The sequence below is a fragment of the Dryobates pubescens genome, chromosome 4 (assembly GCF_014839835.1).
Source record: "Dryobates pubescens isolate bDryPub1 chromosome 4, bDryPub1.pri, whole genome shotgun sequence".
NCBI classification, from domain to species: Eukaryota; Metazoa; Chordata; class Aves; order Piciformes; family Picidae; genus Dryobates; species Dryobates pubescens.
This window is the reverse complement of record NC_071615.1, coordinates 32,655,873-32,678,279: the sequence shown is the minus strand read 5'-3', so window position 1 is coordinate 32,678,279 and position 22,407 is coordinate 32,655,873. Positions and strand designations below refer to the sequence as shown.

At 47.8% G+C, this 22,407-nt stretch overlaps 1 protein-coding gene across 1 annotated transcript in view; it reads right to left on the bottom strand.

The window, feature by feature from the left end:
- The window catches only part of ABCB1 (ATP binding cassette subfamily B member 1), a 41,277-nt gene that overhangs the window by 5,122 nt on the left and 13,748 nt on the right, over positions 1 to 22,407 (bottom strand). The window contains exons 7-24 of the mRNA XM_054161046.1: positions 20,833 to 21,024; positions 19,634 to 19,805; positions 18,063 to 18,187; positions 16,562 to 16,733; positions 15,451 to 15,564; positions 14,367 to 14,477; positions 12,987 to 13,112; positions 12,634 to 12,837; positions 12,143 to 12,313; positions 11,620 to 11,781; positions 10,399 to 10,566; positions 9,566 to 9,712; positions 8,633 to 8,737; positions 7,721 to 7,798; positions 6,210 to 6,293; positions 4,719 to 4,922; positions 3,696 to 3,796; positions 1,301 to 1,441 (exon numbers count right to left, since the gene is read on the bottom strand). Of these exons, the coding sequence (XP_054017021.1) occupies positions 1,301 to 1,441; positions 3,696 to 3,796; positions 4,719 to 4,922; positions 6,210 to 6,293; positions 7,721 to 7,798; positions 8,633 to 8,737; positions 9,566 to 9,712; positions 10,399 to 10,566; positions 11,620 to 11,781; positions 12,143 to 12,313; positions 12,634 to 12,837; positions 12,987 to 13,112; positions 14,367 to 14,477; positions 15,451 to 15,564; positions 16,562 to 16,733; positions 18,063 to 18,187; positions 19,634 to 19,805; positions 20,833 to 21,024 (2,577 nt within the window). The remainder of the gene's footprint in view (positions 1 to 1,300; positions 1,442 to 3,695; positions 3,797 to 4,718; positions 4,923 to 6,209; positions 6,294 to 7,720; positions 7,799 to 8,632; positions 8,738 to 9,565; positions 9,713 to 10,398; positions 10,567 to 11,619; positions 11,782 to 12,142; positions 12,314 to 12,633; positions 12,838 to 12,986; positions 13,113 to 14,366; positions 14,478 to 15,450; positions 15,565 to 16,561; positions 16,734 to 18,062; positions 18,188 to 19,633; positions 19,806 to 20,832; positions 21,025 to 22,407) is intronic.

Genomic DNA, 22,407 nt, shown 5'->3' with positions numbered 1-22,407 from the left:
TGTGGTGAATACAAAGGAGTCTTTATGGGCTACAGCAGAGTGCTTGGCAAACCTGCCACCTTCAGCTTCTTATTAGTGCACTGTGGGGTATGGTTTAATGGCCATGGTGGTCTTAGCTTGATGGCTGGACCCCACCATGTCGGATTAGTCATCAGTGAGAAATGGTAGCTGGCATCTGAGACCACTCAGCCTGCTTTAAGGCAAGGGGAAAAATAAGAATCCTCACCAATGTTTCTCTCGTCCCTTCAGAGCTAAATAAACCACCCTGGTTTGTTCTACATGTGAACAGCCTGGAAGGGATCACAGAGCCCCCTCCAAACCTAAGCAAGCCACTGGATGTTCACTTGGCCAGCTAGCTGGAGATCATCAGCTGGCAGATGGGATGCACTTCCCAGCATCTTCCACTGAAAATGAGCTGGGACCTTCATCAAGTTCCCAACAAAAAAAGTGCAATTTTCCTTTCTTAGTTTTTGCATCATGAAATGGGTTGGGTTGGAAAGGGCCTTCAAGATCATCCAGTACCAACCCCCTGCCATGGGCAGGGACACCTCCCACCAGCCCAGCTTGCTCAAGGCCTCATCTAACCTGGTCTTGAACACCTGCAGGGAGGGGACATCCACAACCTCCCTGGGCAACCTGTTCCAGTGTCTTCCCACCCTCACTGTCAAGAATTTCTTCCTTATCTCCAGTCTCAATCTCCCCTCTTCCAGCTCAAAGCCATGGCCCCTCCTCCTGTCACTCCCAGACCTTGTCAAAAGTCCCTCTCCAGCTCTCCTGTAGGCTGACTGAGATCACAGTATTGTTACACTTAGAAGAGACCTCTAAGATCATTAAGTCCAAACATCAAGGTAACATCACCAGAGCCACTAAACCATGTCCCACAGTGCTATATGCACCCATTTCTTGAACACCTCCAGGACTGGTGACTTCACCTGACACAGAAATCACTCAGGTGCTGATGACATCTTGACAATGTTAAGCTTTCACTAACCACTTCTCCCCTCCAGACTAAACAGCCCCAGGTCTCTCAGCCTTTTCTCATAAGGCAGTGTTCCAGTCCCTAAATCATCCTTGTAGCCCTCCACTGGACTCTTTCAAGTAGATCCCTGTCCCTCTGGAACTAGGGAGCCCAAAACTGGATGCAATATTCCAGGTGAGGTCTCTCCAGGGCAGAGTAGAGGGGGAGGAGAACCTTCCTCGATCTGCTGAACACGCTTCTCTTAATGCAACCCAGCATGTCCAGAGATCCCCAGCAGCAAACAAAGGCCCTTGCCTGGAGTGACAGCAAAGAGATACTTACAGGAAGACATGTTTGTACTCCATGAGATCATGCCTCACCAGGTAGGCACCAAAGCGGAAGCAGCCAGCATAGGTGAAGAACATCATGGCTTGGGAAAGGGCAAAGCAGAACCCAAATATGTGGGCCTTCTTCACAGAGTTCCTGCAGGAAAGAACCCAGAGTGGCATCAAAATGTGCAGTCACCCTCCAGTCACAGTCTGCAAAAAACAAGCAACTGACTCCAGATGATCCTGTTGTGACAGGAGCTGCACTTGTGACTCAACACTGTCTCTTGTCTCCCATGAGACTGTGTCCAAGGCAAAACAGTTTTGTTACCACAACTTTGTTTACTTCCAAGAGCAGCTGGGAAGGTGGATGCATGCAATGGTGATACTTTAGCTGCTATCTATAAAACTTTTGTCTTACCTTCTCATGGTTTGGGTGCTAAACCCTTTTATAGTTCAGTCCATCATCATAGAATGGCTCAGGTTGGAAGGGACCTCAGAGCTCATCTGCTCCAACCTTCCCACCATGGGCAGGGACACCTCTCAACTAGACTCAGCTGCTCAAGGCCTCATCCAGCCAGGGAGGAGGCAGCCACGATCTCCCTGGGCAGCCTATTCCAGACTCTTACCACCCTCCTACTGAAGAACTTCTTCCTCAGCTCCAGTCTAACCCTGCTCTCCCTCAGCTTCAAACCATTCCCCCTTGTCCTGTCTCTAGACACCCTCAGGAAAAGTCCCTCTGCAGCCTTCCTGTAGGATCCCTTCAGGTACTAGAAGGCAGCTCTAAGGTTCCCCCTGGAGTCTTCTCTTCTCCAGGTTGAACAACCCCAGCTGCCTCAGCCTGTCCTCACATCAGAGGTGCTCCAGCCCTTGGATCATCTTTATGGCCTCATCTGGACTCCAGCGGCTCTGTGTCCTTCTGCTGGGGACACCAGAACTGAAGGCATAATTGGAAGTGGGGTCTCAGCAGAGCAATTTACATTTAAATGCTTTTAATTAAATACCTAAACCTGGATGACTCCCCAAGCTCACTACAATAGTAATTTTTCAATCCAAGTGCTACTGCAGTGGAAGGGATTCATATTATCACAGAAGACGAATGGAATCAAACAATCACAGAAACATTCAGGTTGGAAAAGACCCTCAGGATCACCAAGTCCAACCATTAACCCTACTCTACAAAGTTCACCCCTAAAACATATTCCCAAGCACCACACCTAAATGACCTTTAAACACATCCAGGGCTGGTGGCTCAATCACCTCCCTGGGCAGCTTGTTCCAAGTCCTGACCACTCTTGCTGGGAAAATTTTTTCCCCAGTGTCCAGACTAAACCTACCCAGTCACAGCTTGAGGCCATTCCCTCTTGTGCCATCACTAATCACTTGTGAGAAGAGACCAGCACCAGCCTCTCCACAATGTCCTTTCAGGTAGTTGGAGAGGGCAATGAGGTCTTCTCTCAGTCTCCTCTTTTCCAAGCTAACCATCCCCAGCTCCTTCAGTTGCTCACCATCAGATTTATTCTCCAGGCCCTCCACCAGCTTCGTTGCCCTCACTCACTCCAGCACCTCCATGTCTCTCCTGTATTGAGGTGCCCAAAACTGGACACAATACTTGAGGTGTGATCTCACCAGAGCTGAGTACAAGGAGACAATCACTTCCCTACCCCAGCTGGACACAGCATTCCTGATACAAGCCAGGATGCCATTGGCTTTCCTAGCCACATGGACACACTGCTTGCTCATATTCAGTTGCTTGTTGATTAGAACCCCCAGGTCCCTTTCTGCCAGACAGCTCTCCAGCCACATTTCCCCAAGTCTGTAGCATTGCTTGGGGTTGTTGAGACCCAAGTGTAGGACCTGGCATTTGGCCTTGTTGAAGCTCATCCTGTTAACATTGGCATGGATCCAATCTATCCAAGTCCCTCATGTAGATCAACATTCTCACCTAACTTGGTGTCATCTGCAAACTTACTGCTGACACACTCTGTCTTCATCAAGGTCATCAATAAAGATATTAAACAGAAGTGGTCCCAACACTGAGGCACACCACTTGTGCCCAACTGCCAGTTGGATTAACCACCACACTCTGGGCCCTTTAACTCAGCCAGTGCTTTATCCAGCAGAGCCTGTGCTCAGCCAAGCCACAAGCAGCCAGTTTGTCCATGAGAATTCTGTGGGAAACACTGTCAAAGGCTTTTTGGAAATCTAGGTAGACAATATCCAGAAGAAGAAAGCCCTTGCCTGGTGGCTGTGTTTGGTGAGAATATGTCAAATGGTTCAATTAATCCTGAGGTAATTAACTCAGACACACTCATAAACACCAAAAATCAACACTTGGCCAAGGAAATGGTTGTAACTGAGTCTGTGGTTTAAAGGCAGAGAGCTTTCAGCTCAGTTCTTTGTGGTGATACCTGTATGGGCCATGCAGATGCTCTCCGTACATGGTCTCAAATTTTCTCTCTCTGGTCAAGCTGGCAACAGTTCTGATGTTTACTATGGCTTCTGTGGCAATCTGCAAGAGACACACAGAGGGACTGAGCAAGAGTTAAGGTTATGTTGCAGCTTCTTATCCTAAACTAATAAAGACAGCCTGCTGGAGTAGAATCTTCTCTTTTTGAATCCTTGTTAGTTAAATCATCTTGGATATCAGAAGCAAACATTTTACAGTTTTCTTTTGATGGCATTGAGAGTTTTTGATGATTCTCAGAATTTTCTGCTAAGACTTCTTTAATGCCCCCCAGGTAGATAGTGACAACCCATTCATAGCTTCATAGAATAGGTTGGGAGGGACCTGAAAGGTCATCCAGTTCAACCCCCTACCATGGGCAGGGACACCTCCACCAGCCCAGCTTGCTCAAGGCCTCATCCAATCTGGTCTTGAACACCTCCAGGGAGGGGGCATCCAGGACCTCCCTGGGCAACCTGTTCCAGTGTCTCTCCCCACCCTCACTGTCAAGAATTTCTTCCTCATCTCCAGTCTCAATCTCCTCTCTTCCAGCTCAAAGCTTGTCCTGTAACTGCAAGCCCGTGTCAGAAGTCCCTCCCCAGCTTTCTTGCAGGCTCCTTCAAGTACTGGAAGGCTGTCTAAGGTCTCCGAGGAGCCTTATCTTCTCCTCCATTGTGTCTCTTAGGGCTTTGGAGATGACTCCTTTCAAAAAAGGCAAGGATTTGAGCTGGGAAAGGCAACCAATAGCCAGTCCCAAGCAGGATTCCTCCTTTATAAAGATGAATATTGGTTAATAACAGAAGTCTTCAGCTGCTCTTGAAGAGGTGTTATGCTCTGTAGACCTACCAGAGTAGCTACACAGATTCTGGCTGTCTCCAGAAGTGACACAGGATGAAGTTTTCTCTATGTGGAAGCAATCCATTGCTCAGCAGTGCTTTGGTGGACATGACTGTACACAGCACAACAAGAAGAACCTCTCCAGACCCACCTTTCCTGCAGCTTCCAGCTCTTTCTTATCTTTCTTAGCGTGCCCAGCCAACATCTTCATTTCAATCATTCCTGCCACTGCAATGATTGGCACAACAGCCAAAAGGAGCAGGGTCAGCTGCCAGCCATAAACCAAGGAAATAATAATTCCAGTCCCCAGGTTAGCTATGTTCTGAGTGATCAATGCCAGTCTGGTTCCAGTTGCCTGGAGAAAGAACGAAGAAGGGAAAAAAAAAGGAACAAAAAGACATTTCATATTCAATCAACTGCATTGTAAATAGGGAAATGATTTCCACCTAGAGTACTCCTGATTCTCAAAGCATTGTTGAGAAACTTGGCTTGGCTGGTTTTCAAACCAGGAGTTCCTTAAATTACTCTGTAATAAATTAATAGAATGGGTTGGGTTGGAGGGAACCTTCAAGGTCATCTAGTTTCAGCATGGGCAGGGACACCTCCCACCAGCCCAGCTTGCTCAAGGCCTCATCCACCCTGGCTATGAACATCTCCAGGGAGGGGCCATCCACACCCTCCCCGGACAACCTATTCCAGTGTTACTCTACCAAAATGTCTAGATGATAGGAGCATGAGGTCCTGAAGTGACCACCACCAAACTGTCCAGATGACACAGAGGTCTCCTCTCCCCAGATGCTGATTGCTTCAGCTTGCACTGCAGTTTCTAAATTTTGCTGGCTTCAGTCTCCCCACAGATTTACATTTACAGCTGAACACTTGTGGCAGTTTTAGACTGATGCCTAGGACATTTTCCACAGATCTTGAGTAAAAGTGGGTAGAATGTAAATAAATCACCACTGGATGCAAAAGAAAAATGATAGTGTCTGAAGAGTCCCATTGGTCTGATAACTAACATATAGTTGTATTAACTCCTTCTCAGCTCTTCACTCTAGCAGGTACTAGTTGGTGCTTCTGCTGGCTTGCTGACCTTGGCTGTGTTTCTTTGTGGTGGCTAAGTACTAACAAGCTGCTCTCTGCTTTTCTTCTCTTTCTTTTTCCCTTGATGAGGGGGGAGAGGGAGAAGCTATTGGTAGCCCCCCCTGGTTTTGTGCAGGGGGGTTCTTGTGTTGTTTATAGATTGTAAATACATGCCAATATTGAACCTTTTGCACATACTCGTTGCATTTCCTATTTCTAGCTTGTAGCTTTGCTTGCAAATACAGCTTCACTTGCTTCTACTGAGCTAGTCTGGATATTTTCTCTTGGGGGAAGTAATTTGAACCCACCACAACACTAAAACCTGCCACAGTTTGTAGATCATAGAATCCCAGAATGGCTCAGGTTGGAAGGCACCTCAGAGTTCACCGACTCCAACCTCCCCGCCACGTGCAGGGTCACCTCTCAATTAGTCTCACCTATCATTGTATAGTCAGATTTGGGTGTCAAAGCCAAGACTTCTCTCCAGTCTGTCAAAGCCAAGCAGCATGTTCACTGCACACTAAAACACCCATGAACAAGTGCCAGATGAAACGTTACTTACCCCTTTCACCTGTGAGGCATCGTTAGCAAGCCTTGTAGTTAATGCTCCAGTGCTGTTTTTGGTATTATCAAACCAGCTCATGTCCTACAACAAGAACATTTTTCCTTAGGAGGACTTTTTGGACATTCCAGCACTGAGCCTGGTGTCACAAGACTGTGAATGTGGCAGTGCAGCAGTGCTGAATGTTTCATACAGTCCTAGAATGGGTTGGAAGGGACCTTTATGATTGCTTCAAATTCCAAACCCCTGCCATGGGCAGGGACATCTCCCTACCAGACCAGGTTGCTCAAGGCCTCCTCCAACATGCCTTTGAACAATTCCAGGTTTGGAGACTCCACAACTTCTCTGGGCAACTTGTTCCAGTGGCTCCCCACCCACAAAATCTAAAATAGTGATCCAGAAACCATGCAAAATTCAGGGCAGTTTAGATAACTACATAAATTACTGGAAAGCAAGCTGAAATGGTTATAGTTCATTCTCTGGAAGTGTTTGGGTCAAAGTAGACAATCTCAGCACTCTGTCATAGAATCATTAAGGTTGGAAAAGACCTCTGAGGTCATCAGGTGCAACTGTAACCCAACTACCATGACCACTAAACTATCTCCTGTATTAACAAACAGCAGTTAGAGACTTGGGAGCTCTTTGAAAGAGATCTTCAAGGAACAAATCAAAGAATCTCTGTGAGCATCACAGCTTAAAACAGCAATCTGAAGTGAGAGCTCTGATGTAAGCTGCAGTCTGCAGGGGAGAAAGGGCACCAAGAAAGCAAAGCAGGCAAATGAACAAGGAATGGGATCCTGCTGGTGCACATCAACTTGTCAGGCCACAGTAACTTGGCTGTAAATCTAAGTCCTTGCAAGGAAGTCAGGAAAACCCCTTGTGCTTATCTTGATTTAAGACTCTCCCTCTAAGGATACTTTGCTTAACCAGGTGGAACTTACCAAATTGGTCTCTAGGCTGATGTAAAGAATCTTCTTTGTAGGCAAGGCATAGAATCATAGAATAGATTGGGTTGGAAGGGACCTCCAAAGGTCATCCAGTCCAACCCCCTGCACTCAGCAGGGACATCCTCCACTAGAGTAGCTTCCTCGGAGCCTTCTCCAGCCTCACCTTGAAGATCTCCAGGCATGGAGCCTCAACCACCTCCCTGGGCAACCTGTTACAGTGTTCCACCACCCTCATGGTGCAGAACTTGTTCCTCACATCCAATCTCAGTCTGCTCTGCTCTCATTTCAAACCATTGTCCCTCATCCTGTCCCTACAGGCCTTTTCAAGCAGTCCCTCTGCAGCCTTCTCAGAGCCCCTTCAGGCACTGGCAGGCTGCTGTTATGTCTGCCTGGAGCCTTCTCTTCTCCAGGCTGAACAACTCCAGCTCCCTCAGCCTGTCCTTGCAGCAGAGGTGCTCCAGCCCTCTGATCACCCTCATAACAGGCTGATGTAGAGTCATTTGATGCCACCTCTACAATGAATTGTTTTTCAAGGCCTGAAATGCATTCCTTTCTTCTCTGTACCTGTCTGAGCATTGCTTTGAAGGCCATAAACCGGAGCCTCATGGTCAGGATTTCTCCAGCTTTGCCAAACGCGTAGCCCTGTTGGAGACAAGGCACAACACTCAGCAAACCTTGTGAGGGTCTAGCCCATAAACATCTGGGGTGCATTGCCTCTACAAAGCCATAGCACAAACTGTTGCAGTCCTGATTGCACAAAGCTAATGTGAAAAAAGGTTTAATGTTCATAAATGGCAGTAGGTTCCCAGTACAGGCATCCCAACACCTGTCAGGAAATCAGAGGGTACTGCAGTGTTTCCCCAGCATGGCTCCAGCAGCATCTTCAAAGAGAAGATCACTGCTCAGCTCCTTGGCTTCATATTTGACTGAGGTCACCTAAGTCAGATTTTAAGAGAAGCCTTTCAGGCCATTCCTTTCATGGAATTCTAGCATGGTGGGAGTGGAAGAGACCTCAGGAGATCATTGAGTCCAGCCCTCCTGCCAGAGCAGGGTCACACAGGAACACATCCAGATTGGGCTTGAAATCTCCACAACCCTTCTGGGCAGCCTGCTCCAAGCCACCAGCACCTTCACACCAAAAAAGTTTCTCCTTGAGTTGAAGTGGAACTTCCTGGGTTCCAGTTTGTGTCCATTGCCCCTTGTCCTACCACAGGACACCACTGAACACAGCCTGGCGCCTTCATCCTGCCCCCCACCCCTCAGATGTTTACGGACATTGATAAGAAGAGGGGAAGCTCTGCAGTTAAGAGGTGAGAAGCTCAAGAATCAATTCAGCACAAGGCATATCTGGAACCATAAAAGTGAGTTCTGGTTTGCACAGGAGGCATGCTGAGAAGGTACCAATTCCTGTGCATTTCAGGTCTGTTTCTAAAGCATGCTGAACAGTTAGTAGAGAGGTGAAATACCAAAACACACCTGAAGGAAGAAAGTGAAGAAGGAAACGATGCCAACCACTAAAAACAGCAGTGAGTACAGATCACTCCTTTGTCTCAAAACAGTCTTGTCTGTTTCTGAGAACACCTACAGAATAAAAGCACAAACATTTGGCTTTTTAGTTAACTGACAATCATAGAATCCTAGAGTGGTTTGGGTTGGAAGGGACCTCCAAAGGTCATCCTGTCCAACCCCCCTGCACTCAGTAGGGACATCCTCCACAAGAGCAGCTTGCTCAGAGCCTTCTCCAGCCTCACCTTGAAGATCTCCAGGCATGGAGCCTCAACCAGCTCCCTGGATGACCTTTTGCAGTGTTCCACTACCCTCATGGTGCAGAACTTGTTCCTCACATCCAATCTCAGTCTGCCCTGCTCTCATTTCAAACCACTGCCCCTTATCCTGTCCCTGCAGGCCTTTGCAAACAGTCCCTCTGCAGCCTTCTTGTAGCCCCCTTGAGGTACTGGCAGGCTGCTGTTAGGTGTCCCTGGAGTCTTCTCTTCTCCATGCTGAACAACCCCAGCTCCCTCAGCCTGTACTCAGGAGACACTTTCACTTTTCTCAAGAGCTATGTTGGGCAGGTATCTGAAGCCTGAGGAGGGTGGATTCAGACTGGATATTAGGAAGACATTTGCATTCATAGGAAATTTGAGCATGTTCTGTGTAAGTTGAGTTCTAAAAATCCCCAAAATTCTGAACATTCCAAAAGACCTAAAATAGTCTAAAAATTCAACTTGCAGCAAGATTTTTAGTACCCTGCAAATTTCCTATCATCTTTCAGGTGTTTGCAATAGTGCTTCATCCACACCTCGGCTCATTATGCAGTGACTGATTCAGAGCTGGGTTACTTAGAAATAAATTCTGGGGACTTCATAGGGTTTGGGGAAATTTTTTTGGGCATATTTTATTCCAACTTACCCCTATGATTTCTGAAAATATGATGGCAAAGGCAGGCTGCATGACTCCATTGATAATTGCAGACAAAGTTCCAGCTACAAAGTACGGCCACTCAGTTTTGTTCAGCTTCATGATTTTCATGAAGGAAGCTGGAGGTAGCTCTTCAGCCTGAAAAATGGGAATTCTGTTAGGACCAACACTCACACATTTGGAGGAAATACAGAATCATGGAATTGTTTGGGTTGGAAAAGGCCTCCAAGATCATCCAGGCCAACAGTCAACCCAACACCACCCACAACAACCGAACCAGGCCCCAGGTGCCATGGCCACACGTTTCTGGAACACCTCCAGGGATGGGGACTCCACCACCTCCCTGGGCAGCCTGTGCCAATCCCTGACCACTACTCCTGCAGGGAAGAAATTTTTCACCCTCACTGTTAAGAATTTCTTCCCAATCTCCAGTCTCAATCTCCCCTCTTTCAGCTCAAAGCCATTGTCCCTTGTCCTGTCACTCTGAGCCCTTGTCCAAAGTCCCTCCCCAGCTCTCCTGGAGCCCCCTTCAGATACTGGAAGGCTGCTCTAAGGTGTCCCTGGAGCCTTCTCTTGTCTGGGCTGAACAGTCTCAGCTCTCACATCCTGACCCAAAAATCATCTAGGAGGGTTCTCCAGCCCTCTGACCATCTTGGTGGCCTCCTCTGGACCTGCTCCAACCTGTTTCCAAAATTCTCATGATTTTGTCACCCCTCTCAAATGCCGCCTTCTTGGACCTTTCTGCAGCAGAAGAAGGGATTGAATTTTAGTATTCTGTGTTGAAAGGAATCAGAGCTCACCAAGAGCTCTGCAAATTTACTCACAGGTGTACTTGTTTTCTCCTCAGGATCCTCACTCTGTGCTCCTGGCTTCTTCATGCTCCTCCTAGTCGATCGTCTCCTCAAGCCTCTTGATAAGGATTCATCAGATTCTGTTTCCAAGTGGACACTGACTGCTTTCTCATCTTTTTCTGATACTGGGACTTCTATAGCCTAACATGGGTGAGGAGATGATGCTAAGATCAGTTATGCAGATGTTACTTTGAACTTTAATCATTATGAGGTAATAAAAGTAAAGGAAACTTTGTTTCATGCTACAAAGCAGATACCAAATCTTTATGGTAGAATCACGGGATCATTTGGGTTGGGAAAACCCTTCAAGCTCATCCAGTCCAATCATTCTCTATAAAGCCTTGGGCTAAACCATGGCTCTCAACACCACATCTTTGCCTCCTGAAAATACCTCAATAGATGGGGATTCAGCCATCTCCCTGGGCAGCCTACCCCAGGCTATGAGAACCCTTCCAGTCAAGAAGTTTCTTCTCATGTATAACCTAGACCTCCCCTTCTGCAACTTGTGACCATTTCTCTTGCCCTAGATCTTGTTCCTAGGGAGAAAAGCCCAAGCCCCACGTGGCTCCAGCCTCCTCTCAAGGAGCTGTAGAGAGCAATGAGGTCTCCTCTCAGCCTCCTCTTCTCCCCCAGGTCCCTTAGCTGCTCCTCACCAGCCCTGTTCTCCTGACCCTTCCCCAGCTTCCTTGCTCTACTCTGGACCTGCTCCAGCCCCTCAATGTCCTTCTTGGAGTGAGGCCCCAGAACTGAACCCAGCACTCAAGGAAAACATAAAATACAATTCTAGGTTGAAATCCCTAGAAGATTTAAAAAAAAAAAGGTGCTGTCCCAGGCTCAAGCAGGTCTGCTCCCCAAAGCTGTGGTCTTCTCCTTTCAATGTGTACATTTTTTACCTCTGTATCACAGAACCACAACATGCCACCTTGGAAGGGACCCCAAGGCTCATCTGGTCTAACCTTTCTAGGTGACAATGCAGCTGAAATGAGCTGGCCCAGCACCCTGCCAAGCTGAGTCACCCTGCCCAGTGTAGGGGACTCCACTGCTTCCCCTGGGACATGGTTCCAGTGTCCAACTGTGCTCATGGGGAATTCTTTTCTCCCGGAGTCCAATCCCTGTTCTTTTGACAGCGCAAATTAACTAAGGGCATGGAGCACAAAGAAGACAACAAGGCAGCAGCTGGTGAGGGGAAACTACCTGCATGTTAACAAGTTTGTAGTAGATTCCCTTTTTCTCCAGCAGCTGGGCATGGCTGCCTTGCTCTGTGACAACTCCAGCATCAAACACAACGATGAGGTCTGCGTTCCGCACCGTCGAGAGCCGGTGAGCCACCACCACCGTGGTGCGGCCTTGCCGTGCCTGGGGAGGACAACAGTCAGCATCAGCATTGCTAGCCAGCTTCACAATCTGCTCATCTGCATGGCAGAGCTGTAGGAGACCTGAGGGAAATATTAGGATGGTTCATAGGAAAAAAAAAACACCCAACTGTCACAAAAAGATCAAACCCCTGATTTCAATGAGTACCTCAAACATAAACTTGAGCTGGAAAATGCACATCAGGGGCAAACTAGCACTGTGGCACAGACAAACCATCATGTCTGGATGACAAATGTCTAAACAAGTCTCAATGTTTTAAATTGCACTATTTTATAAGCCTTAAAATTCTGGAAGTCTTTAAATTGAAGCCCACAGTTGTTCAGTTAAGCCTTAGAACTCTGACCTTGTCGAGCGCAGCCTGCACGACCGACTCGCTCTCGGTGTCCAGGGCTGAGGTGGCCTCATCCAGCAGCAGGATCTTGGGGTTGCGCACCAGGGCCCGGGCAATGGCTATTCTCTGCTTCTGGCCTCCGCTCAGCTGGGCTCCTCTTTCTCCAACCAGCGTCTCAAACTTCTGCAAGGCAACCACAGGCATTCCCACAGCGCTCAGGGGCAAATCCTCTCTCCAGAGGAGGGAAGGGCAGAGAAAGGGCTGGGTGCTGTCCGCAGCCACGGCAGCATCTTCTCCTTCCTCTACAGGGGAAACAGCCTCTTGGAGGCCTCTGCCAGGACCTAAAGGTCTCCAGGGAACACTGTTCTCAAAGCTTCTGAGGAAGCTCTGCAGAGCTCTGCACGTTCACAGCTTCCTCTCCTCTCAGGAAGGCCTTCTGAGGAAGCCTGTGGCACAAGAAGGCCTAGGAGGAAGGATTTCAGCAGCAGAGCTGCTGTGCTTACGTTGGGCAGCCTCATGATGAAGTCATAGGCATTGGCTTCCTTGGTGGCTTTCTCGATCTCCTCCATGGTGACGTCCTCCCGGCCGTAGCGAATGTTCTCGGCGATGGTGGTGGCAAAGAGCACAGGCTCCTGGTTCACCACCCCAATCACCTCCCGCAGGTACCTCACGTTCAGGCTCTTCAGGTCCTGCCCATCGATGGTCACCTGGGCACCAGGCAGACGACAGCCCCTGCTGACTGATGGCTCTGGCCAGGGCAGGCTCTGCCAGGCCTCCGGGATGAGGGCAGTGAGGCCAGAGGCAGAGCAGCAGCAGCGTTGGGACAGGGAGCAGGCATCTGCCGGAGGGACCTTACCGTGCCCTCCTTGGGGTCGTAGAACCTCTGGATGAGCTGAACTGTTGTGCTTTTCCCACAGCCACTGCTACCAACCAGGGCCACTGTCTGGCCACTGCTCACCTTGAGATTCAAGCCCCTCAGGATCTGTGCACATGGGGAAGGGAACCAAAAACACAGCAGTAAGGCAAAATCTCAGTGGCAGGCTGGAGAAACCCTAATCCTGTGATGAAACCTCCTCCATACTTGGAGCAGAAATCTGCACAAACCAAAAATATACAACCATGTGAGTTTGAGAGACAGGAAACAGGTACACAGAACAAAGAGTTCTCATGAAAACCCCATCAGAACTTACTCCCATGCTTTTGACCTCCACCGCATAAAGACTCTGGATTTATGGCAGTGCTCCAAAAAGCAAACTTTTATCTACCTGGACAGATAAAAATAAGGATTCTGATCCTACTCTAGTCATGCTGGATCTGCTTTCTTTAACTAGTTGAGATAAAGAGGTGTGGAATTGTTCAGGTTGGAAAAGGCCTCTAAGTTCATTCAGTCCAACCACCAACCCACACCATGGCCACTAAACCATGGGCCTAAGAGCCATGGCCACATGTTTCTGGAACACTTCCAGGGATGGGGACTCCACCAACTCCCTGGCAGCCTCTGTCAGTCCCTCACCACTCTTGATGCAAAGAAACTTTTCCTTATCTCCAACCTAAACCTTCCCTTGCACAATTTCAGGCCATTTCCTTTCCTCCTATCACCTAATACTAGGGAGAAGAGACCAACACACACCTGGCTCCAGCTTCCTTTCAGGGAGCTGTAGAGAGCAATGAGGTCTCCACTCAGCCTCCTCTTCACCCCACTAAACTCCCTCAGGTCCCTCAGCTGCTCCTCATGAATTCCTGTTCTGCAGACCCTTCCCCAGCTTCCTTGCCCTTCTCTGGGGCTGCTCCAGCGCCCCACTGTCCTTCTTGGAGTGAGGGCCCAAAACTGAACTTAGGACTCAAGGTGTGGCCTCACCAGTGCTAAGTTCAGGGGCACAATCCCTGCCCTGCTGGTCATGCTACTGCTGATCCAGGCCAGGGTGCTGGTGGCCTTCTTGGCCAAAATATATCTTAACAGAGCTGCGCTGCAGGGACTTTTGGATCCCCTGTCTCATTGTTATTACTGCACACAAACACTGGGGTGGGATGCCTTGGACAGAAAAGGGGCCAGAAAATAGAACATGCGGAGCTAGGAGACAAATATTCCTGGCTAAAACCTCTGCAAGGGCCAGGAAGGTTTATAGGAATTAAAGAATCCCACTTGGAGTTGTCCCATTTTCAACAAGATTTTATTCATGGGATGGTTTTCCTACCATATGCAACTGCAATGTGTGTAAAGTGTTCTTCACAGTACCTGCACATCTGGTCTGGATGGATAACTGAAGTGAACATTCTGGAATTCCACATTGCCTTTGATGTAGTCTGGTTTGTAACCTGTCTCTGAGTAGCTGTCAATTTGAGGTTCCTGTGAAGAAGAACAAAAAACACAACTCAATTATTATTTTTAATCATTATTTTTCCCCTCAAGAAGCTCTGGAGTGCACCATTCTCCTGCAGAGAGAGTAAATGTCATTTGAAAGGACTTGCAGTGACATTCCTGAAGCCTGCGCGCTGCACAATGGCTTGGTGTCTCATCACTGTGCTGATGAGATGGTCTGATGCTGATGGTGCTGTGCCCATGCAAGAGTACTTGGATCATTTCATAGAATCATAGTATCAGTCAGGGTTGGAAGGGACGACAAGGATCCTCTAGTTCCAACCCCCCTGCCATGGGCAGGGACACCCCACACTAGATCAGGCTGGCCAGAGCTTCATCCAGCCTGGGCTTAAACACCTCCAGGGATGGCGCCCCAACCACCTCCCTGGACAACCCATTCCAGGGCTTCACCACTCTCATGGGGAAGAACTTCCTCCTCACCTCCAGCCTGAATCTCCCCACCTCCAGCTTCATTCCATTCCCCCTAGTCCTATCACTACCTGATAGCCTGAGAAGTCCCTCCCCAGCCTTCTTATAGGCCCCCTTCAGATACTGGAAGGCCACAATTAGGTCACCTCAGAGCCTTCTTTTCTCCAGACTGGCACAGACTCCTTTTAAGCTTCACATTGCACATTAAGATTGTGCCCACAGCTGGATGCTTTGAGATTCCTTTCGCTGCCTGAGGACTCAGATTCAGAGAATGGGTTGGGTTGGAAGGGACCTGAAAGATCACCCAGTTACACCACTCTGCCATGGGCAGGGACACCTCCCACCAGCCCAGCTTGCTCAAGGCCTCATCCAACCTGGCCTTGAACACCTCCAGGGAGGGGGAATCCACAACCTCCCTGGGCAACCTGTTCTAGTGTCTCCCCACCCTCACATATTTTTATTTACTCTTACTCATTTCCATCCTTCACTAGTGCCTGTGATTCAGAAAAGGAGTGCTGGCAAAGGTACTCACACTATCTATGATCTTGAAGACAGCATAGGCAGCTCCTCTGGCACTAGCAAATGCTTCTATGCTTGGAGCAGTCTGTCCAATGCTGAAAGCTCCCATCAGGACAGAGAAAAACACCTGGAAGAAATGTTTATGGTCACAGAGAGAAATTTAAGCAGAGAACTGCATTGCTTTATTCACACCAGGCCATTTCCTCTCATTCTGCCACTTGTTCCTAGGGAGAAGAGCCCAATCCCCACTTGGCTCCAGCCTCCTTCCAGGGAGCTGTAGAGAGCAATGAGGTCTCCCCTCAGCCTCCTCTTCTCCTCACTAAACACCCCCAACTCCCTCAGCTGCTCCTCACCAGCCCTGCTCTCCAGACCCTTCCCCAGCTTCCTTGCCCTTCTCTGGACCCTCTCCAGCTCCTCAATGTCCTTCTTGGAGTGAGGGACCCAAAACTGAACCCAGCACTCCAGGTGTGGCCTCCACAGTGCTGAGTCCAGAGGGACAATCCCTTCCCTGCTCCACTGGCCACACCATTGCTGACCCAGGCCAGGATGCTGGTGGCCTTCTTGGCCACCTGGGCACAGCCTGGCTCATCTTCAGCTGCTGTCACCCAGCACCCCCAGGTCTTTCTGTGCTGCAGAGTTTGCAGTCCCTCTGTCTCAGTGCTGGGTGGGAGTTGATTTAGTTATTCATAACTAAACCCAAAGAGACAGCTTTAGAGAGATATAAACACAGACACATGATGGTTTTGACTGAACTGCTTCTACATCATTCTGATCTTTGGGAAGTTGAAAAAAAAGATGCAGAAACAGCTGGAAATACAAATGTAGAAGTGGCTGAAAATAATTGCAGAATTCAAGATTGGGTTTGGCTTGGAAGGGACCTTCAAGATCATCCAGTTCCAACCCCCTGCCATGGGTAGGGACACCTCCCACTAGAGCAACTTGCTCAAGGCTTGATACAGATTTGAGATCCTGTAGAATCAACATGCATACTTCTGTGGTAAGGATGATGCTATTTTGCCAGTCTGGTCACTTAGTTCTTGCTAAACCCAGACAAGAATCCCCAGCTGGAGGTATTTGCTTTTATATGTCTCACTAACACAGGGAATCTCCTCCTTCATACTTACTGTGAGGACTTTGCCAATAGTGTAATCATCATTTAAGACCAAGGTGGTTCCATACCAGAAGGCCAGTGCATATGATGCATAGATCAGGAAGAAAGCAGCACCCATGGATATATTGGATGTAATTGACTTTTTTATTCCTATCTTTTTAGCATCTTCTAAATTTTTATGGTATCTGGAAGAAAGCCAGAAGTTGTAAACAGACTCAGTCTTCTACCATGGCATACAGCACCAAAAAACTCTTTATGAATTAGATGAAGACAACTCACAAAGGGCAAAAAGATCTATAAAACAGATAACACTAAGAGCTCAAAAAGCTGAGCCTGGCAGCCAGGCACAGGCAAACAGCAGTCAAGCTGGTGTGTATGTCAAAAGAGGGCACTGACGTTCAGGGACTGGCACTCAAAGGTCCTTAAATAACCTGCAGGCTGTTGAACTTTGATCATGAGTAATTCATGACAGGTTGGGAGATTATAATTGTTAGCTTAAGATAAAAGGTTAAAATATATCAGAGAATGAGGGTTGTCATATGTGGCAGAAATGGAGAGGTTTATTAGCACCCTCACCACAACCACTGAGTGCTCAGATCAGCAAGGATGCCACCATCTCCTCCTGTGGCTTTGCCTCAAGCTCTCACTGGGTGAGGTTTCAAGCAGTTTGCTCCCATCCTAGAGCAGAGACAACCTGTTTCCTACAGTCATATCGCAGAATGCTTTGGGTTGGAAGAGACCTCAAAGATCATCCAGTTCTAACCCCTCTGCCATGGGCAGGGACACCTCCCACTAGCCCAGCTAGCTCAAAGCCTCATCCAACCTGGCCTTAAACACCTTCAGGGAGGGGGCAGCCACAACCTCCCTGGGCAGCCTGTTTAATTTTCTAGAAACTGTCCTTTTCTAGAACAATCATGTGGTCCTCAACATGCAGTAAAACCTCTGATAGCCTGCAGCAGCAGACAGCATCCTGCTGCCGCAAAGTGCAGGAAGCACAAGGCTTAGAATCACAGAATGGTGGGGTTGAAAGGGACCTCCAGAGGTCATCCAGTCCAACCCCCCTGCCAGAGCAGGGTCACCCAGGGCAGGTCACACAGGAACACATCCAGGTGGGGCTTGAAAGTCTCCAGAGAAGGAGACTCCACCACCTCTCTGGGCAGCCTGCTCCAGGGCTCCAGCACCCTCACACCAAAGAGGTTCTTCCTTCGGTTGAGGTGAAACTTTCTGGGTTCCAGTTTGTGTCCATTGCCCCTTGTCCTATCACAGGACACCACTGAACAGAGCCTGGCCCCTTCTTCTTGACCCCCCACCCCTCAGATATTTACAGACATTGATCAGATCCCCTCTCTGCCTTCTCTTCTCCAGACTAAGCAGCTCCAGGGCTCTCAGCCTCTCTTCATAGCAGAGATTTTGAAGGCTTATCCATTTTGACACAGCAAAGATAGAAGAATATTTCAAACCACCTGAAGCCAGTACATCCAAAATCAGCTGATGTAAGCAAACATTGCTCTTACCTTTTAATTTCTTTTTCCTGCCCTCCAAAGGCTATCACAGTCCGGACAGCTGCCAGAACTTCCTCTGCAACAGCACCTGCTTTTGCATATGCAGCTTGCTCTTTGTCAGTGAAAGCAGAGAGAACCTAACACAGGATCAAACATTGTGACTTGAGGAAAGCAGAATGAGCTCTGCTTGCTTCATAATGGCTTTTATCACAGCTACTTTCTTCCACTATGAAGCCTTGGATTACATTATGTATGAGAGCAGAATGGTCAATATCAAAATCCTTAAGTATACAATGAATTACATCAGTCTCAGCAGCTGAGGGTGAGATTTCTCAATCCCTTTTCACCCACTGCTGCTAAGGGTGAGATTTCTCAATCCCTTTTCACCAGTACAGTTGAGGGTTGGCTTTCTCACTCCCTTTTCTCCCAGTGCAGGAGATTAGCTGATTGCTCACTGCTGTGATGACTACTTACATTCAGTTGGTGTGGTTCTCCCTGGGCAGATCTCCTCAGTTACTTCTCAGCTCTGCCTACTTTAGCCAGACAGCTCTGGAGCTTCCATTAACTGGCCACAGTCCGTGAGGACTCTTAGTCTGTAGCCACATGGAGCAGACATTCCTTTACCCCTACCTTTGCCACTCAGGACAGAGGTTTATCTGAGCTTTGGAATGTAAGGGAAATTAAATCCTATAAAACCCTGAAGACTTCCACACTAGAAAAGTTGATCACTCCAGTTCCATGGGAAATTAGCACTTTTTTCACCTAAATCTGTCTAAAATTTCTTATCAAATCTTACTTAACAGCTCTGAAAGAAAAATCTGTCTGAGACCAAGGCTTGGTCTGACTTATTCACTTATTTTTTAGGAGGTGCAGTTATTCCTTTTTAGCAGAAGTACTCCTGGGAATAGAGTTTAACAGTTACAGCTGTGGGTTCTACCTGTGTATCTTGCTTCCTTTGTTGAGAGAAACAGTTTCAAATCCAGCAAGTCTGTGCTGCAAGTTGGAAATAGAACACTCAGACTATGTGGGGGTACTGCCATAGAGTTCAGATAAGAGCTCATGTACACTAATCAAAGAATGGTTTGGGTTGGAAGTGACCTCCAAAGGTCATCCAGTCCAACCCCCTGCACTCAGCAGGGACATCCTCCACTGGAGCAGCTTCCTCAGAGCCTTCTCCAGCCTCACCTTGAAGATCTCCAGGCATAGAGCCTCAACTACCTCCCCGGGCAACCTGTTGCAATGTTCCAGCACCCTCATGGGGCAGTACTTGCTCCTCACATCCAATCTCAATCTGCTCTGTTCTCATTTCAAACCATTGCCCCTCATCCTGTCCCTGCAGGCCTTTGCAAACAGTCCCTCTGCAGCCTTCTTGTAGCCCCCTTCAGGAACTGGCAGGCTGCTATTAGGTCTGCCTGGAACCTTCTCTTCTCCAGGCTGAACATCCACTTGTTCTTCCAAGAAGAACACTGGAAACCATAACTGTTCTAAGCGCCACATTCTCCCAGTAAAATCAACAGCTATCTTGATTTAGTTCACTATCTCTCATTAAGATAAAGGCTGACACTGAATGGATGTTAACCTACCTTAGCCCAGAGAGCTGCTGAAAGTCCCAGGACAGGACTGACTGCTAGTATGACAAGGGTTAGTTTCCATCCTCTTATAAATCCAACGATAAATCCTGCTATGAATGTTGTTAGTGATTGAACAAGCAATCCAATTTTGTCACCTATTCCTTCATTGATCTTGGAGACATCACTGAAAATAAATAAATAAATAAATAATCATCACATCCAGACAGGAAGGGAAATGTGGAAAGCAGATGAAAGCTTTTACATTTTGTTAGATGTGTAGAGATCAGTCTTTACTATTCAATTACTACCAAGCAATTTGCTTCAAGATAAAGCAGTGCATAGAGTGGGCAAGCTAAAATTCATCTCTCTTGTGAAGGGGCAATGCTATAAAGCTGGTTTGGTCTGAAAGGGTTGAAATTCTGCCTGCAGTGCAAAGTTATTATCACTTAATTTCCAATTTGTGATCAGTTTGGAAACTGTGAGAAAGAAAAGAGTTTGGAACTCTTTGGAAAGAAAAGAGAAAGGAACAGCTTGAAAGCTGCTCACACTACTGGACTCAATCAGCACCAGCTTCAGTCCTCAGGGTGCACAGAAATTAAGTGAAGTTTTCTCTCCCTGGAGGTTATCTCACAGGCTGGGCTTTAGTCACCCTCAGGGTTTAAGGGAATGCATCCAAATGCTGCTCTGCTTGCGACAGTCCAGTAGCAGCAGCATTAGAAGATTAGTCCGTGAGAAACTTGGCAAGGAAAGAATTCTATTTAAAATTAAAAAAACCCAAACCAATCTGTAACTCACACATAGAACCATGGAATAGTTTAGGTTGGAAAAGATCTGTAAGATCATGGAGTTCAATTATATTATATTAATTATATCACAGAATCACAGAGCCATGGAGCCATTGAATTGTTTTGTGTGGGAAAGCCCTCTAAGATATCCAGTCCAACCCTCAACCCACCACCACCATGGCCATTAAACCATGTCCCCAGATGCCATGTTCACACTTTTCTTGAACACCTCCAGGGATGGTGACTCCACCACCTCCATATGTTCAATGTTATATCATAGAATCATGGAATAGTTTGGGCTGGAAAAGCTCTCTAAGGTCATCCAGCCCAACCAGCAACCCAACACCACCACGGCCGCTAAACCATGGCCCCAGGTGCCATGCTTAGCAAGACTAAAAGCCACTGGTAAAGGTGGAGCATACTTACTCTATCAGGCGAGTGTTGAGTTCTCCCACATCATTTACATCAAACCAGCCAATTTCTTGCCTCATAATTGCATGAAAAAACTTTTCTCTGATTTTTTTGATTTGCCGGCCTGCTGCTAGGGTCCAACACGAGGTCTGGACGTAAGCAGCAAGGAGAACACCCGCTCCTATCCCCGAATAGTAATATGCATACCTGAAAGGGAAGGGGGAAAAGTAACATTCTCTGAATTTAGTTTTGATGATCTCTCCAGGATGTTGTTTAGCTTGCTGCTTGCTGATTCTCTTTCAGAACTGAACCAGGGTCTCTACATTCATGCTAGAATTTGCACCTCTCTGCAGAAGCTACCGAGTCTCTCACAAGCAGCAACTGGACTCCTAGAATGGTTTGGGTTCAAGGGACCTTCAAAGGGCATCTTAACCTACCCCCCTGCAGTCAGCAGCAGCTCCAGCTAGAGCAGGCTGTTCAGGGCCACATCAAGTCTGATTCCAAATGGCTTCAGGGACAGAGCCTCCATCACATCTCTGAGCAGCGTGTTCCAGTGTCTCACCACCCTCATTGTGCAGAACTTCCTCCTGATGCCCAACCTAAATCTCCCCTGCTCCAGTTTCAAACCACTGCCCCTTGTCCTATCCCCACAGGCCCTTCTGAACAGTCCCTCCCCAGCCTTCCTGTAGATCCCCTTCAGGTATTGAAATGCAGCTCTAAGGTCTCCCTGGAGCCTTCTCTTCTCCAGGTTTAACAGTCTCAACTCTCAGACTTCGCAGGGAAGGTGCTCCAGCCTCTGATCATCCTGGTGGCCTCCTCTGGACCTTCTCCATCAGGTCCAGGTTCTTCCTGTGTTGAGGGCCCCATAGCTGGACACAGCCCTGCAGGTGAGGTCTCCCCAGAGCAGAGCAAAAGGGCAGAATCCCCTCTCTCCATCTCTGGCCACGCTGCTTTGGATACAGCCCAGGCTGCCATTGAGCCCATTGCTGGCTCATGTCCAGCTTCTCCTCCACCTGCTCCCTCAAGCCAACATTTCCATCACACAGCATGCCTGTCTTTAGCAATATCTCCATGCATGGCTGCTGCATTTCCCCCTTTCAGAATACAGAATTACTAAACATGCATCTCCTGGAGGCAAATGCCCTTAAGACCAAACCCCCTTTTCTTCTCTCTGCTTTATTCCTAATTGACTGCTTACTTTTAAATTAATTCAGTCCTGTGCTGTCACATCCAAACCAAGGAGTGTGTGAAATACTCAAACTGGAAGAGAATTTGAGTCATAGTTTTAAAGTGTTCAGAGAGAAAGAAATCAAATGTGATTTGGTTCATCAGAATCAGTTACTGCTGGACTTAAACCAGGCCTAAAGCAGCAAAACTGAACTCAGCTGATCCCCTGTTTGCGAACCATGACCAGTGGCAATGGCTAATTGTTTGTGGTACCACAGGTAGCTGTAAGACTGCTGCATCCATAAAAAGGTAAATAATTAACACAAAAGCTTTCAAACTCTCAGGACTTTCACTCACGTGTAGTAAGTGGCACATGTGGTAAGCTGCACACACTGACTCTTCTGAACAGTAGCATGAAACCTG